This window comes from Canis aureus, chromosome 33 (genome assembly GCF_053574225.1).
Source record: "Canis aureus isolate CA01 chromosome 33, VMU_Caureus_v.1.0, whole genome shotgun sequence".
Lineage (NCBI taxonomy): Eukaryota > Metazoa > Chordata > Mammalia > Carnivora > Canidae > Canis > Canis aureus.
The window spans coordinates 2,514,016-2,527,657 of record NC_135643.1 but is presented as its reverse complement, the minus strand read 5'-3'; the positions used below and the strand labels follow the sequence as shown (position 1 = coordinate 2,527,657).

The 13,642-nt window shown below is 33.9% G+C and overlaps 1 protein-coding gene across 6 annotated transcripts in view; it reads left to right on the top strand.

The window, feature by feature from the left end:
- CNOT6L (CCR4-NOT transcription complex subunit 6 like) overlaps positions 1 to 13,642 on the top strand; it is a 113,673-nt gene that overhangs the window by 42,677 nt on the left and 57,354 nt on the right. For all 6 annotated transcript variants that reach the window (XM_077882607.1, XM_077882602.1, XM_077882603.1 and 3 more), the window contains exons 2-4: positions 1,722 to 1,843; positions 4,061 to 4,247; positions 5,509 to 5,594. In XM_077882607.1, coding sequence (XP_077738733.1) covers positions 1,732 to 1,843; positions 4,061 to 4,247; positions 5,509 to 5,594 — 385 coding nt within the window. In that variant the 5' untranslated portion in view covers positions 1,722 to 1,731. The remainder of the gene's footprint in view (positions 1 to 1,721; positions 1,844 to 4,060; positions 4,248 to 5,508; positions 5,595 to 13,642) is intronic.

Genomic DNA, 13,642 nt, shown 5'->3' with positions numbered 1-13,642 from the left:
TGTGATTTTTTTTAAACAATTGGAATACCACCATTTTTTCTTTATTCTCTGTATGTAACAAATTTCAGACCACCTGAAGGTAAATTCTATTGAATTATAAATTCCAAACTCTACTTGGAAATACTCCCAGATTTAGGCACTTGATTTTGGTGTGTGTGTGTGTGTGTGTGTGTGTGTGTGTTGAATATGAAAGAACCAACATTAAAAAAGCAAACAACAAGGCAATTTAGAGATAGTATGCAGTGCTTTGTCATTTGCTACTCTTGCTAGATCTGAGCTGGCTTTTATTTTCTGACAATTACCAAGCAGTAATTCTTGTGTTAGACCCCGCAAATAGTTAAATTTAGGGCCATTTATTATATGCTTCTACCTTGCACACTCGAGGATTTTTATACAGAGTTGTCATCACTCATGATCATTTGGTGATTATTTTGGCAGTTACATGAAGAATATATAGCATTAGTTTCAATTACAGTGGCCATGTAACTCATTCAAATTTGGACACTTTTTTTAAACTTGTTTTTTTTTAGTATATGTGCTGCCGAAGCGAGCGCTAAACTATTTTTTTTTAAGATTTTTTATTTGAAAAAAAATTTATTTGAGAGAGGGAGTGCAGAGAGAGAGAGAATGAATGAAGGGGGGAGGGGCAAAGGGAGAGAAAGAAGCAGGCTCCTCATTGAGCAGGGAGCCTAATGCAGGGCTCAATCCCAGGACCCTGAGATCATGACCTGAGCAGACACTTAACTGAGCCACCCAGGTGCCCTTTTAAAACTATTTTTAAGTAGGCTCTGTGCCTACTATGGAGCTCAACATGGGGCTTGAACTTACGACCTTGAGATCAAGACTTGAGCTCAGATTAAGAGTTGAAGGCTTAACCAACTGAGCCACCCAGGCACACTCCCCCATCCCAAGTTGGACACATATTACCTAAGAACAACAGATTATATCAAGATTGGCTCATACTAAGAAAATACCATCCTGTAGGATGCTTTTGACTGCAAGTAACAGAAAATACAAACTAAACTAGTTTAAACAATAAGCAAAATATGTTGGCTGTCTATCCAGAAAGCCCAGTGTTTGAGAGTCCTACAGGTATTGTTTTTCTAGACGCTGGCTTCTATGGCTGACTTCCTTATAATTGTTGGTTGGTTACCAATAGCAGTGTGGACTATATTCTTCTTTTATGACTAGTAGGAGAGAGAAGCCTCTCTTTCCATGAGCATAGAATGAATCTGAAGCCTCATGATTATTAGATACTTCTGAACTAATCTCTGTGACAGGAGGAATGTCATGTGCTGATTGTCTTGGATATGAGATATTTGAATATCACTTAGGGAGGATGGATTACTCTGATATTCTTAGACTAGTCAGAGTCCATTCAGAAAATGGTGTAGGGTCAGTCTGTTTAGGAAAGCAAGGCAGCTAAAGGAAGGAGAAGGGTTGGAATGGATGTTCATGAAGCAACCACAAAGTTCAATGTGAAATCCAATGTCATTGTTTGTTTACATTTTCCCTTAGGCATCTGTTACCAAGTTCCTGCAAGAGCCTAACATACTGCAGATGTGTTTTCCTTCTAGTGAGAATTTGTGGTATAAAATGAATTAGTAGCCTGGCAAGGGGAGAGAGGAAAAGAAAACTTACCATCCTATTTTTCTTTTTTTCTATAAGACTATAGTAATTGATGATCCTCTTGTTTGTTTATTGTTTGTTTGTTTAAACAGACTAATAGGGATGCCAAAGGAAAAATATGATCCTCCAGATCCTCGCAGAATTTATACCATCATGTCAGCAGAGGAGGTAGCCAATGGGAAAAAATCTCACTGGGCAGAATTAGAAATCTCGGGTGAGTGGAATATGAAGCATTAAATCCAGGATATAATAGCAATTATGAACATGAATTGAATATTGTACATTTTAAAATAGATGAATTCATTGAGAAAATACCAGATGCAGAGGTACTAGTGTTTAATTTACCTGTGTCTAAATATCTTTGTTCCTGTTCATTCTTGAGATAATACCTTACGCCAAAGTTGGCATTTGTAATTGAGGACATTGGGAATTCAGTTTCTGAGTAAATCCGATTCTTTGATATAATAGATTTTGGTTTGGCTGTCAGAGTAATTATTTTTGCAAATTGAAATCTTTGCCGTTCTTCTGTCATCCTAGTATTTGCAGAGTAGGAAACCTAGAAGTTGTTTATTGTAACAAGTAAGTAATAACTATGTTACATGACCCTTCATACTTAGGATTTGTTAAAATGAAATATGATTTCTAAAAACTTACAGTCCCAGGCTACTAGTGAAAAAAAAAATCAAACCCAAACTGAAGGACATTCTACAAAATACCTAACTAGTAATCCTCGAAATTGTCAAGGTTATGAAAAACAAGGAGAGACAGATTCTGTCACAGACCAGAGGAGATATGCATTTAGTCAAATGCAAAATGGTATCTTGAATTGACTCCTAACACCAAAAAGTTGTAAAAACTGGTGAAATCCAAATAAAATCTGTAAATCCGTAAATTAGTAATGTACCAATACAAAAAAATAATGTACCAGTATTAGTTTCCTAGTTTTGACAAATGTACCATGGTAATATAAGTAGGTAGCAGGGGAAATGGGATAAGGTGCATACAGAGACTCTGTATTACCTTGGTAAAACTTCTCTGTAAATCTAAAATTATTGTAAAGTTAAAAGTTTATTAAAAATAGAATATAATTATTGTATTTCTCCTATGATTTGATAGAATACAGACAATATGTGGAATGGGTTTCTTCCCCCCAGTAGGCTTTCATTTGGAAGCATTAAACCCCCATTATAGTATTAACAGCAAGAATTATCTGTACATTTAGCTAAAAGGTAACTAAGTGTATAAATGATTGGTAATAAGAATAAATATGAGTAAATCCTAATGGGCTAACCCCGGGTTTCTCAACTTGGTACTGCTGACACTTAGGGCTAGACAGTTCTTTGTGGGGGCTGTTGTGTACACTGTAAGGTTGTTTAGCAGCTTTCCTGGTCTTTATCCACTAGATACCAGTAGTACTATCCTCTTTTTTTTTTATTTTTAAAGATTTAATGGACATTAATTTCATGGTAGACATGATATTGGAATTTTGACGGTGAAGATAGTTATTCAGCAATTTGGATCCTTAATGTGATAATTTGTCATATATATGTTTAAATATAAATTAATATTAACATATATTAAGTTTATTTTTTTATTTTTATTTTTATATAAGTTTAAATACACATGAATATTAACATGAGATATTACCATCTTATAAAGAATTCCATTAAAACACACATAAGATAAAAGATTGCTGTAATACATATCAGTAGAGATCTTAAGGACTATAATTTACATAAATTACAGTTTTTTAAAATTGAAGTATAGTTGACACACAATGAGACATTAGTTTCAGTTGTACAGCATAATGTTTAGCAGTATTCCTGGCCTCTACCCACTAGATGCCAGTAGCACTCTTCTAGTTTTGACAACCAAGAATGTGTTCAGATAGCCAAAGTCCCTTGGGGAATAAAATTGCCCCTGGTTGAGAACCAGTTGATTAAATCCCAGATAAAACTGAAATAAGTTTCTTTTAGACCAGAGCTCTCTTCACTTGAAAAATTTCTTTCCTATAAATACAAAATCCTAGTTGGCACTTTAAGCCTGCTTATAGACAGCATGAAGGAACCTGTGACAGAAAGAACCCTGGATAGATGTAAGCTGGAGCTTACTGCTTGATAGCTATGTGGAATGTAACAGTTACTGTCTGAGATTTTGTGTCCTCTCTACCTTTCACTGCTCCTTAAATCAAAATATGTTGTTTTAATAGTGATATAAAATGAAATTCTATTTTACTTTTGTAAAGTTTATAAAATGATCTTCACACAAATTATTAAGGTAATATCTCATTTTATATTAGCTGTGGCCAGTTGATTTGCCCAGGTTTATATAGCTAATAAATGGTAAAAAAAAATCAGAGTCTGAAATATGTTTTCTGACTTTTTCTGATACATGGACCTTGAATTTAATGCTTCAATATTTTGCCTTTTAGGTAGAGTGCGGAGCTTAAGTACATCACTTTGGTCATTGACACACTTGACAGCGCTGCACCTAAATGACAATTACCTTAGTCGCATTCCACCTGATATTGCCAAGCTTCATAATCTGGTTTACCTGGATCTGTCATCCAATAAACTCAGAAGTTTACCAGCAGAACTAGGAAACATGGTGTCTCTCAGGTAAGAAAATATTATAGATATGACTCAGTATATAAAATTCTAAATTTACCAAATAAGAAAATTATGGAATATTCCTCTTACAGGAGGACTTCTATATATGTTTGAAAATCAGATGATATTGACTGTAAGCAACAGTGCTTGAGTTGGCTTCCATTGAACATTTCCTCTAATTTGAAGGTTTCTAGTTAAATGTGATTCTGTTTCTTTTGACAAGCTTGAGGTGGGGTGGGGTTAAAATATGACTCTCACTTGACGCTCAAGTGTATGATAAGATACTCATACAGAATTGGGAAAATATTGTGATCTTGTAGTAAACTTTCAGGAACATATCTCTGCTCTATAAGGCAAAGTATACTTATATGTCACAGCTCTTTAAGGAAATCTTGAAAACTTGATAATAAATGGATTTGTTTGTAGTCCTTCAGGATTATTTAAAAATCTCTTCATAGGAAAAAAATTTGTAGGTCCCTTAAGACCTTGTATAAATGTTCTCAATATCAACAGGGATTGCTTTTCTATGTTTATCTGCTGAGTAGTAATTTTTAAAAATTGCTGTCATATTTTTAAAATTGAAAATTCATGTTTGAGAATTTTACTCTTCACTATCTCCTTACTGTATGTTTGTTTCTTTTCTTTCATACTGTTTAGCTGTATAACAAGGGGCTGTTCATTTCTTATATAGTCTGGCCAAAATTTCAAAATAAAAAAATGTGGATCTTATCTATGTTATCCTACTATCTGTATTATCTTATGCTTTGTTTTCAGTGTTTATGTTCTATATCAGTGATTGTTCATCATAGTATCTTAATGAGATTACAGTAGTAATCAGTTATAAAAACTGATAAAGGTGATTGTCTATTTTTTCTATGAATTACACTGGATTCAATGATAGCAGTTGTCTTTGGATACTAAGAATACCTGTCACTCTGATATGTGTCTTGTAAGCATTTGGGTAAGAGAGAAAAGAGTGAATTTAGCCTGAGAATGATATACAATTCTTATAACTTCAATAATCTGTGTTAAGAGAGTAAGTTATAGAAACATTGTTAACAGTTGTGGCAGTCACACATTTTGTAGTACTTTAATATTGCACAATATTTTTTGATTGGAAGGATAGAAATATACTTTTTTTTTTTTTTAGAAATATACTTTGTATCACTCATGGTATGTTAGGAAAGGTTAAGAAAACAATTACAGATATTAATAAAGTTTGATATATTAAGCTAAAACAGGTTTTGTCTTGTTTTGTTTTTTAAAACAGGGAATTGCTTTTAAATAACAATCTGTTACGGGTTTTGCCTTATGAACTTGGTCGGCTCTTCCAGCTACAAACTCTAGGTTTGAAAGGTGAGTGATTTTTTTAAGAAGATGACCGCATTAACACTGAGTATTGAGGTGTTGTGAGCCTTTAAAACACAATTTTAGTTACAACATATGTCAGGTTTTAGAGTAATTTTTCGAATGTAACTATGCTTGCTTTTGAAAATAAAGTGGTTCTTTAGTATCAAAGTGAGCTTCAGTATTTCAACATGCTGCCATTCTTAAAGGAGATACTTTAAATTTAACTCTGTAGTCTTCTCACCACACCCTTTTAAAAGAATGACTTAATAAAGTAAACCTACCCAGAATGACCCATGTCAGGTTTTGATAGAGTAGATAAAATAGCATGGACATATTGTATGGTGTAAGAGAGAAAACACAATAACAGTAAAAATAAACTAATAAGTATGATTATTCTAAATAAATGAATCCAAAATATATGTTCCACTGTGCATATAGATACTGTTACAGATACTCTTGTATAAGAAAATGGTCATCCATCGTAGGATTTTATAGGTTACAAAGAAAATGAAAAAATCCAAGAGCTGTTATAAGAATTTAATCCCCAATATAATAAGGTCTTTGTACATAGCATAGAATTAGTATCTAGGTGCCGCTTATTTAATTTTTGCTAAGATAAGAAAGTAATACATTATTATTATTTTTAAAGGTTTTTATTTATTTATTCATGAGAAACACACAGCGAGAGAGGCAGAGACATAGGCAGAGGGAGAAGCAGCTCCCCTGCAGGGAGCTTGATGTAGGATTTGATCCTCAGACCCTGGGATCACACCCTGAGCCAAAGGCAGATGCCAACCACTGAGCCACCCAGGCATCCCAAGCAAGGAAAGTAATATAATAAAACAAAATATATATATATGTTCCTTAATAATCACCTCTCAATCAGTTTGGGATGAAAGTCATTCTTAATTCATATAAATAGTGAAATCTGTTAAAATTTTCTCATGGCACAGCATAAGAACGGTATATTTTAAATTCAGAGGGCTAAATACAGATGTACTGTATGGATTAAATGTTTTATTCTGTGCTCATGAGGAATGAACATTAAAACCTTATAAAGTAAACACTTCTGTTATTTTCATTCAACGACAATTTGACTTTCTATGAACATGTTCTGTTTACCTTTGCATATGTCATATAATGGAGTATTAAGATTGAAATTTGAATATGAATGGAAAGAATCCTGACCTTATTGGTTGAAATGACCAAAGTGGTATTGGAATTCTTTGTACAGTTAATACTTTGTAAATTTACATAAGTATATGAATGGTCTGTCTTGTGTTTTTAGTTTCTCTGTAGAACTTTATTGATATTTTTTTATCATATATAAAGTAGACCAGGGGATACTTTCATCTAAAATATTTTCTTTTTTTTAAAGATTTATTCATGAGAGGCATTTATTCATGAGAGACACATAGAGAGGCAGAGACATAGGCAGAGGGAGAAGCCGGTTCCCCATAGGCAGCCCGATGCAGGATTCAGTCCTGGATCCTGGGATCACAACCTGAGCCAAAGGCAGATGCTCAACTGCTGAGCCACCCAGGTGTCCCTAAAATATTTTCTTAAAGATGAACCCAAGGCAACTGTTGGGACATTTTACCTTAATCTCTATATACTAAATTTTATTCTTATAAAAGTAGTTCAAATAAGCATCCAGCTAGAGTTGGAGTGGGAACAAGTCTGTTCTTTTTTATTAAATAATATTATGGAATGATTGTCATTTTAAATAATCCTAGATTCATGAAGTATGAAATCATGCTTTCATACTGATTTTTTTTTTTTTTTCATTTTTTTTTATTTTTTTATTTTTTTTTTTTCATACTGATTTTAATAATTTTTTTGTCTCTAAGAGTAACATACTGTGTTTTAACACCAATAAGAACAGCTATTCTCCTCCTGTTAATATCAATGGAGAGCATATCAGTGGCAAATGAATAATTTACTGTTGAACTCTGTGGATTTACCCTTTGTACCCTATGTTCCTAAAAAAGCAAATATTATATATCTTACTGTTTCATAACACTGTTATCTCACGTAGAGACATACTCCAATAAAATTTATACTAAGCATCAACTGAATGAATCACTCTGAATATCCATTATCTCCTTTGTCTTTCATTCTATTTTACTAGTTAAAATCTTAGTCTTAAAAAAATAAAGTCTTAGTCTCCAAACTACTGTTTTTGGCTGGTCTTCGATCCTAGTGTCTTTTTGTTTACTGATTCACATTTGTTAAAATCTCTTCTTAGATGTCTACTCTAGTACTTTAGATTAGGCATCAGCTCTGTTCATGCCTGTGAATAAATTTCTTTTCATTAAACTAGTTTGCTCCCCGATAAATACCTATATGCAGTCTCTTTCTCTTTCTTGAGAATTTTTCTGGCAGTATTCATTTCTATTCAAGTGATCCAATATAGAAAAGCCAAGGACCTTTCAAAAATGAAAGAAACTCGGAGCTCTTCCTGTCATTTTTCAAAAGTTTGAGAGAGTAAAAACAGGATTGGTTTTATGAAGCAACCGAACAAATAAAATGTCTCTAATGAATAGTAGCTCTATATTCTTAGGAAGGTAAACATTAAAATAATTTCCTAATCCATTTTAGCAGTCACATAGTAGTACTTTGTGTCTAGAAAAGGGAAGGGACTAATTGGAATGGAGCATTTAAAATGTCACTGTGATGTATTTAAAAGAAACAATGAGAATGCACAACCTCTGAGATGCCATTTGTCTTGAAATTGAAGAAAGGAGCACTTTTTCCCTATATCCTTGTCTTTCTCTGAAGCACAGATAGGGAAATATTAATAAGTTTGATCATCCTGGCCCAACAAGCTAATTTCTAGAAATTCTATTTTGACATTTGTGGAGTATGTGTGAAGGGTATGCACAGTATTTGAGGGGTTGGAATAAGAGGGCAAGTTAGAAAACTACAGACACGGCCAGTCAAGTAAGTTGGAAATGTTCTCTTAAATCACTGAAAAGAAAAATCCAGAGTGTATTAAGTTTATAGAAGAAGTAAGTAAAAGCAGGTCTTCTATAGTTATTTTAAATAATTTAGAATTCATGTCTTACGGTGTTAAGGTAGTACTTTCTCTGACATATGGGCCAAAGAGCTGTACTCATGCACTAAACATTGATGTCCTAGGTTGTAAACTATTTAGAACTTCAATAATTATGAAGATTTCTAGCCTTATTCCAGGAATTACATATCTCCCTTAAAATAAAATGGACCATGGCAGTAGAAGCTTCTTTTACTTGTGAAATTATTTATTCGTAAAATATAACATAAAGGAATAACATGTTTTTGTATTCATGAAGTTAAAAAGAATAGCCTAAATTTTAAAGAAAATATGATGAATAACTGGACACCCATTATATATATTCTCAGTACCTTTTTAAGAAATGCACTTTGAAAATCTGTCATTTATACAGGAGGTAAAGTACTTATTTTTGTATTTATAATGGGTTTCTAGAAATTAGAGAACAATCTAGTATATATTAATAGTTAATATAAGAGAATATCCACAAGGCTTTAAATCATAGGGGGTTCATCAACACATGCATAATAGCAACTGCAAATTGGAACTATTCTCAACTTTTACCATTTAGAAGAATTCCAAAAATGTGATAAAAACTGTTGGTGAGATTATTGGACATAGGCAGTCACACCTTGTTGGCATAGATCCCCTATACCTTACATTTTCCTGTGGGCCTTTTCATGATTACATCTTCATCCCTTTTCCCAGAGGTTATACTGTCCTGAATTTTGTGTTAGTTATTCCTTTACTTTTCTTTTCAAACAACAGGTATTGATGAATACCTACTATGTGCTAGATGCTGTGGTTATATATGTAACTATTACTGGTGATTTAACCTTTATATAAATAAATGAAATCCTACTGGCTGTATTTTTCTATGACTTGGCTTTTTTCAACCTTATGGTTTTATAATTCAGCCATGCTCATGCATGTAATTGTAATTTAATTGCTGTGTTATCTCTGATATATGAATATGCTATAATTATTCATTCCACAGTAGATATTTAGATGATTTGCCCTTTTTATGGCTACTATAAGCAATGTAGCCATGAACATTCTTGTATACATCTCCTGATAGAGTTCCCAGGAGTGGAATAGTTGGGTTGTAGAGATCTACTTGTATTTCTTAGCTTTATTACGTAATGCCATAATGTTTTACAAGGTAGTTGTACTAAAATACACTCCCAAAAGTAATACAGTTTCCATTTTTGTCTTCTTCCCAACATGTAGTATTGTCAACTTTTAAAAGTTTTGTCTGGGGCAGCCCTGGTGGCGCAGCGGTTTAGCGCCGCCTGCAGCCCAGGGCATGATCCTGGAGTCCTGGGATTGAGTCCCACGTCAGGCTCACTGCATGGAGCCTGCTTCTCCCTCTGCCTGTGTCTCTGCCTCTCTCTCTCTCTGCATTTCTATGAATAAATAAATAAAATCTTAAAAAAAATTAAAAGTTTTGTCTGTTACTGAGTGTGAAATAGTTTCTAGTTCTCTTAATTTGTGTTTTCCTAATTGATAGTAAGACTGAGCACCTTTCCATGTATTTATTGGCCGTGGTTTTTGTTTGAAGTTGCTATTGATATGTCTGAGCATTTTCACTTGACGTATTTATTAATGATTTGTAGGAGTTCTTTTGTCTATTTTGTATTGTATATGTCTTCTTCCATTCTGTGGCTTTTCTTTTGTTTTCTTAGGTATCTTTTAATGAGTAGATTTGATATTTTTACTGTAGTTGAATTTATTTATTTTTATTTTTTTTAATTTTTTTTTCTACTGTAGTTGAATTTAAAAATTTTTTATGATTAATGCATGTTTGTCTTGTGAAAGAAATCCTATGCTATCCCAGGTCGAAAACTCTTTTTCTGTATTATTTCCTAAAAGTTTTGTAAACTTCTGCTCTTCATAATAAGTTCTCTCATTAATTTGAAATTACAAAAAATTTTTAATTGAAGTATAGTTGACATATTAGATTCAGGTACAACATAGTGGTTTGACAGATGTGTATACGTTACAAAATGCTCACCACATTAAGGTTAGATACCATCTGTTACCATATAATATTATTGAAATATTATTGACTACATCCTCTGCTGCACTTATCATCCCTGTGATTTATTCATTATATGATTGGAAGTTTGTACTACTCTATCTTCTTCACTGATTTTACCCATTTCCTCCCCATCCTCCTACCTCCTGGCAACCTCCTGGTGGTTCTCTGGAAGAGACTGTTTGGGTTTTTGTTTGGGGTCTGTGCACGTGTGTTTTGATTTATTTATTTAAGAGCACCAATGTGGTGGGTGGGAGAGGGAGCCAGAGAGAGAGGCAGATTCCCTCCCTGCTGAGTGTGGAGCCCTATGATAGGGGGTCAGCCTCACGATCCTGAGATCATGACCTGAGTTGAAACCAAGAGTTGGCTGCTTAACTGAGCCATGCATGCAGCCCTGTTTTTTTTTTGTTTTCCCTTTTTTAAAGATTTTATTTATTTATTCATGAGAGACACAGAGAGAGAGAGGCAGAGACACAGGCAGAGGGAGAAGCAGGCTCCATGCAGGGAGCCCGATGTGGGATTTGATTCCAGGTCTCCAGGATCAGGCCCTGAACTGAAGGTGGCGCTAAACCGCTGAGCCACCAGGGCTGCCCTGTGTGTTTGTTTTTAAAGTAAACTCTGAGTTCAACATGGGGCTTGAATTTACAACCCTGAGATAAATAGTTGCATACTCTATGGACTGAACCAGTCAGGTGTCCCTGTTTTGTTTTTTAGTTCCTACATGCAAATGAAATCCTAAGGTATTTGTTTTTCTCTGTCTGATTTAGTTCACTTAGCATATTTCCCTCTAGGCCTGTGTTTTCATAAATGACAAGATTTTATTCTTTTTTTATGAGTATTATTTCATTATATATATATGTATATATATATATATATGCCACATCTTTATCCTTTCATCTATCATTGGTCACTTAGGTTGTTTTCATATCTTGGCTGTTGTAAATAATGCTGCAGTAAATATAGGGGGTGCATATATCTTTTTAAAGGTCAATTTATTATTTCTTTTGGTATATTTGACACACGTTACATTGGCTTCAGGTATACAACTTAGATATTCAACAATTCTATAAGTTATGTTGTGCTTAACATAGGCGTAGCTACTATCTGTCACCGTGTAACACTGTTATAACACCATTGACTTTTTATGATGTGCTTTTTAGTCTAACTTAATTCATTCCATAACTGGGAGCCTGTATCTCCCACTCCCCTTCACCCCTTTTGTCTGTTGGCAGTTATCTGGCAGCCATAACTTTGTTCTCTGTATTTATAGGTCTGATTCTGCTTTTTTATTCATTTTTTTAGGTTCTGCATATAAATGAAATCATATGGTATTTGTCTTTCTCTAACTTATTTCACTTAGCATGATACTCCCTACACCCATCCATGTTGTCACAAAAGGCAAGATCTCATTTTTTATAGCTTAGTCATATTCCTCTGTGTGTGTGTGTGTGTGTGTGTGTGAGAGAGAGAGAGAGAGAGAGAGAGAGAGATTTGCATCTCTTTGATGATTAGTGATTTTGAGCACCTTTTTATGTGTCTGTTGGCTCTCTGTATGTCTTCTTTGGAAAACTCTACCCGTTTTTAATCAGTTTCTTTGGTGTTGATGTATAAGAATTCTTTGTATATTTCAGATATTAACCAAACAGTATTTGCACATACCTTCTACCATTCATTAGATTGCTTTCTTGTTTTGTTGATGGTTTCCTTCACTGTGCTAAAAAAAGTTTGATGTTGTCCCAGTTACTACTTTTTCTTTTTGTTTACCTTGCCTAAGGAGAGAGATTCACAAAGATATTAAGACCAATGTCCCAGACTTGACTGCCTGTTTTCCTTTGGGAGTTTTACGGCTTCGGGTCTTACATTGAGGTTATTAAACCTTTTCGAGTTTATTTTGGTGTATGGTGTGGGAAAGTGGTCCAGTTTCATTCTTTTGCATTTACCTATCCAATTCTTCCAGTACCATTTTGGAACTAATTTTTTAATATGGCTTGAGGGGGTGATATAGTCTTTTTTTTTTTTTCTGTGAATAACCATCTGTTTCACTATCATTATTGAATAGTTTTCCCTTTTCCCACTGATAATCAGCAAAGTCGCTTCCCTATCAGCTTGTAAAGGTCTGTTTTAGGATCTCCATTTTATATATCCAGAAGTTAATTTGTCTGACCTTGCACCAATTACTGCATTACCATTATCATTATTATGGCTTTATATTAAGACTTGATATCTAGTCTGGGAATTCCCCTTACATTTTTCTTTCATAGTGTCTTGGCAGTTTGTCTTGGATTCCTCATAAATAAGAAACAGCTTGTTATGTTTCACAAAAAATACTCTTGGGACTTTGGAATTGCATTGAATGTGTAGATCAATTTAGGAAGAATTAACCTTAATATATTGAATCTTTCTATGAATTTTGGTGTTTCCCCCATTTATTTATATATTAATGATTTCAAATAAAATTTTATAACTTTCTGCACATCTTTTTCCCAGGCACATCTTTTATTGGTTTTGTTTCTTAGGTACCTTTTCTTCTTTTTCTTGTTACAATTTTTTTTTTTTTTTTTTCAATGAGAGATAGATAGAGAGGCAGGCAGAGACACAGGTAGAGGGAGAAGCAGGCTCCATGCTGGGAGCCTGACATGGGACTCAGTCCTGGGTCTCCAGGATCAGGCCCTGGGCTGAAGGCAGAGCTAGACCGCTGAGCCACCCAGGCTGCCCCTGTTACAATTATTTTTAAAGTTACTTTTCCTGCCTATTTGCTGTTGGGGTATAGAAATACAAGTAAGAGGGAAAAATTGATCTGTAGTAAGCTTTCTTGGCTAAATTCTTATCTTTCAGAAAATTTGTCTGCAAATTCTTTTGGGTTTAATTATTTCAACTTACATGTTTTCTTAATGTACTGAGCAGGATGTTAAGTACAATGTTGAGTAGAAGTATTAATACTGGATGAGCATGCCTCTATTCTCAATTTTAAAAGAAATGCTT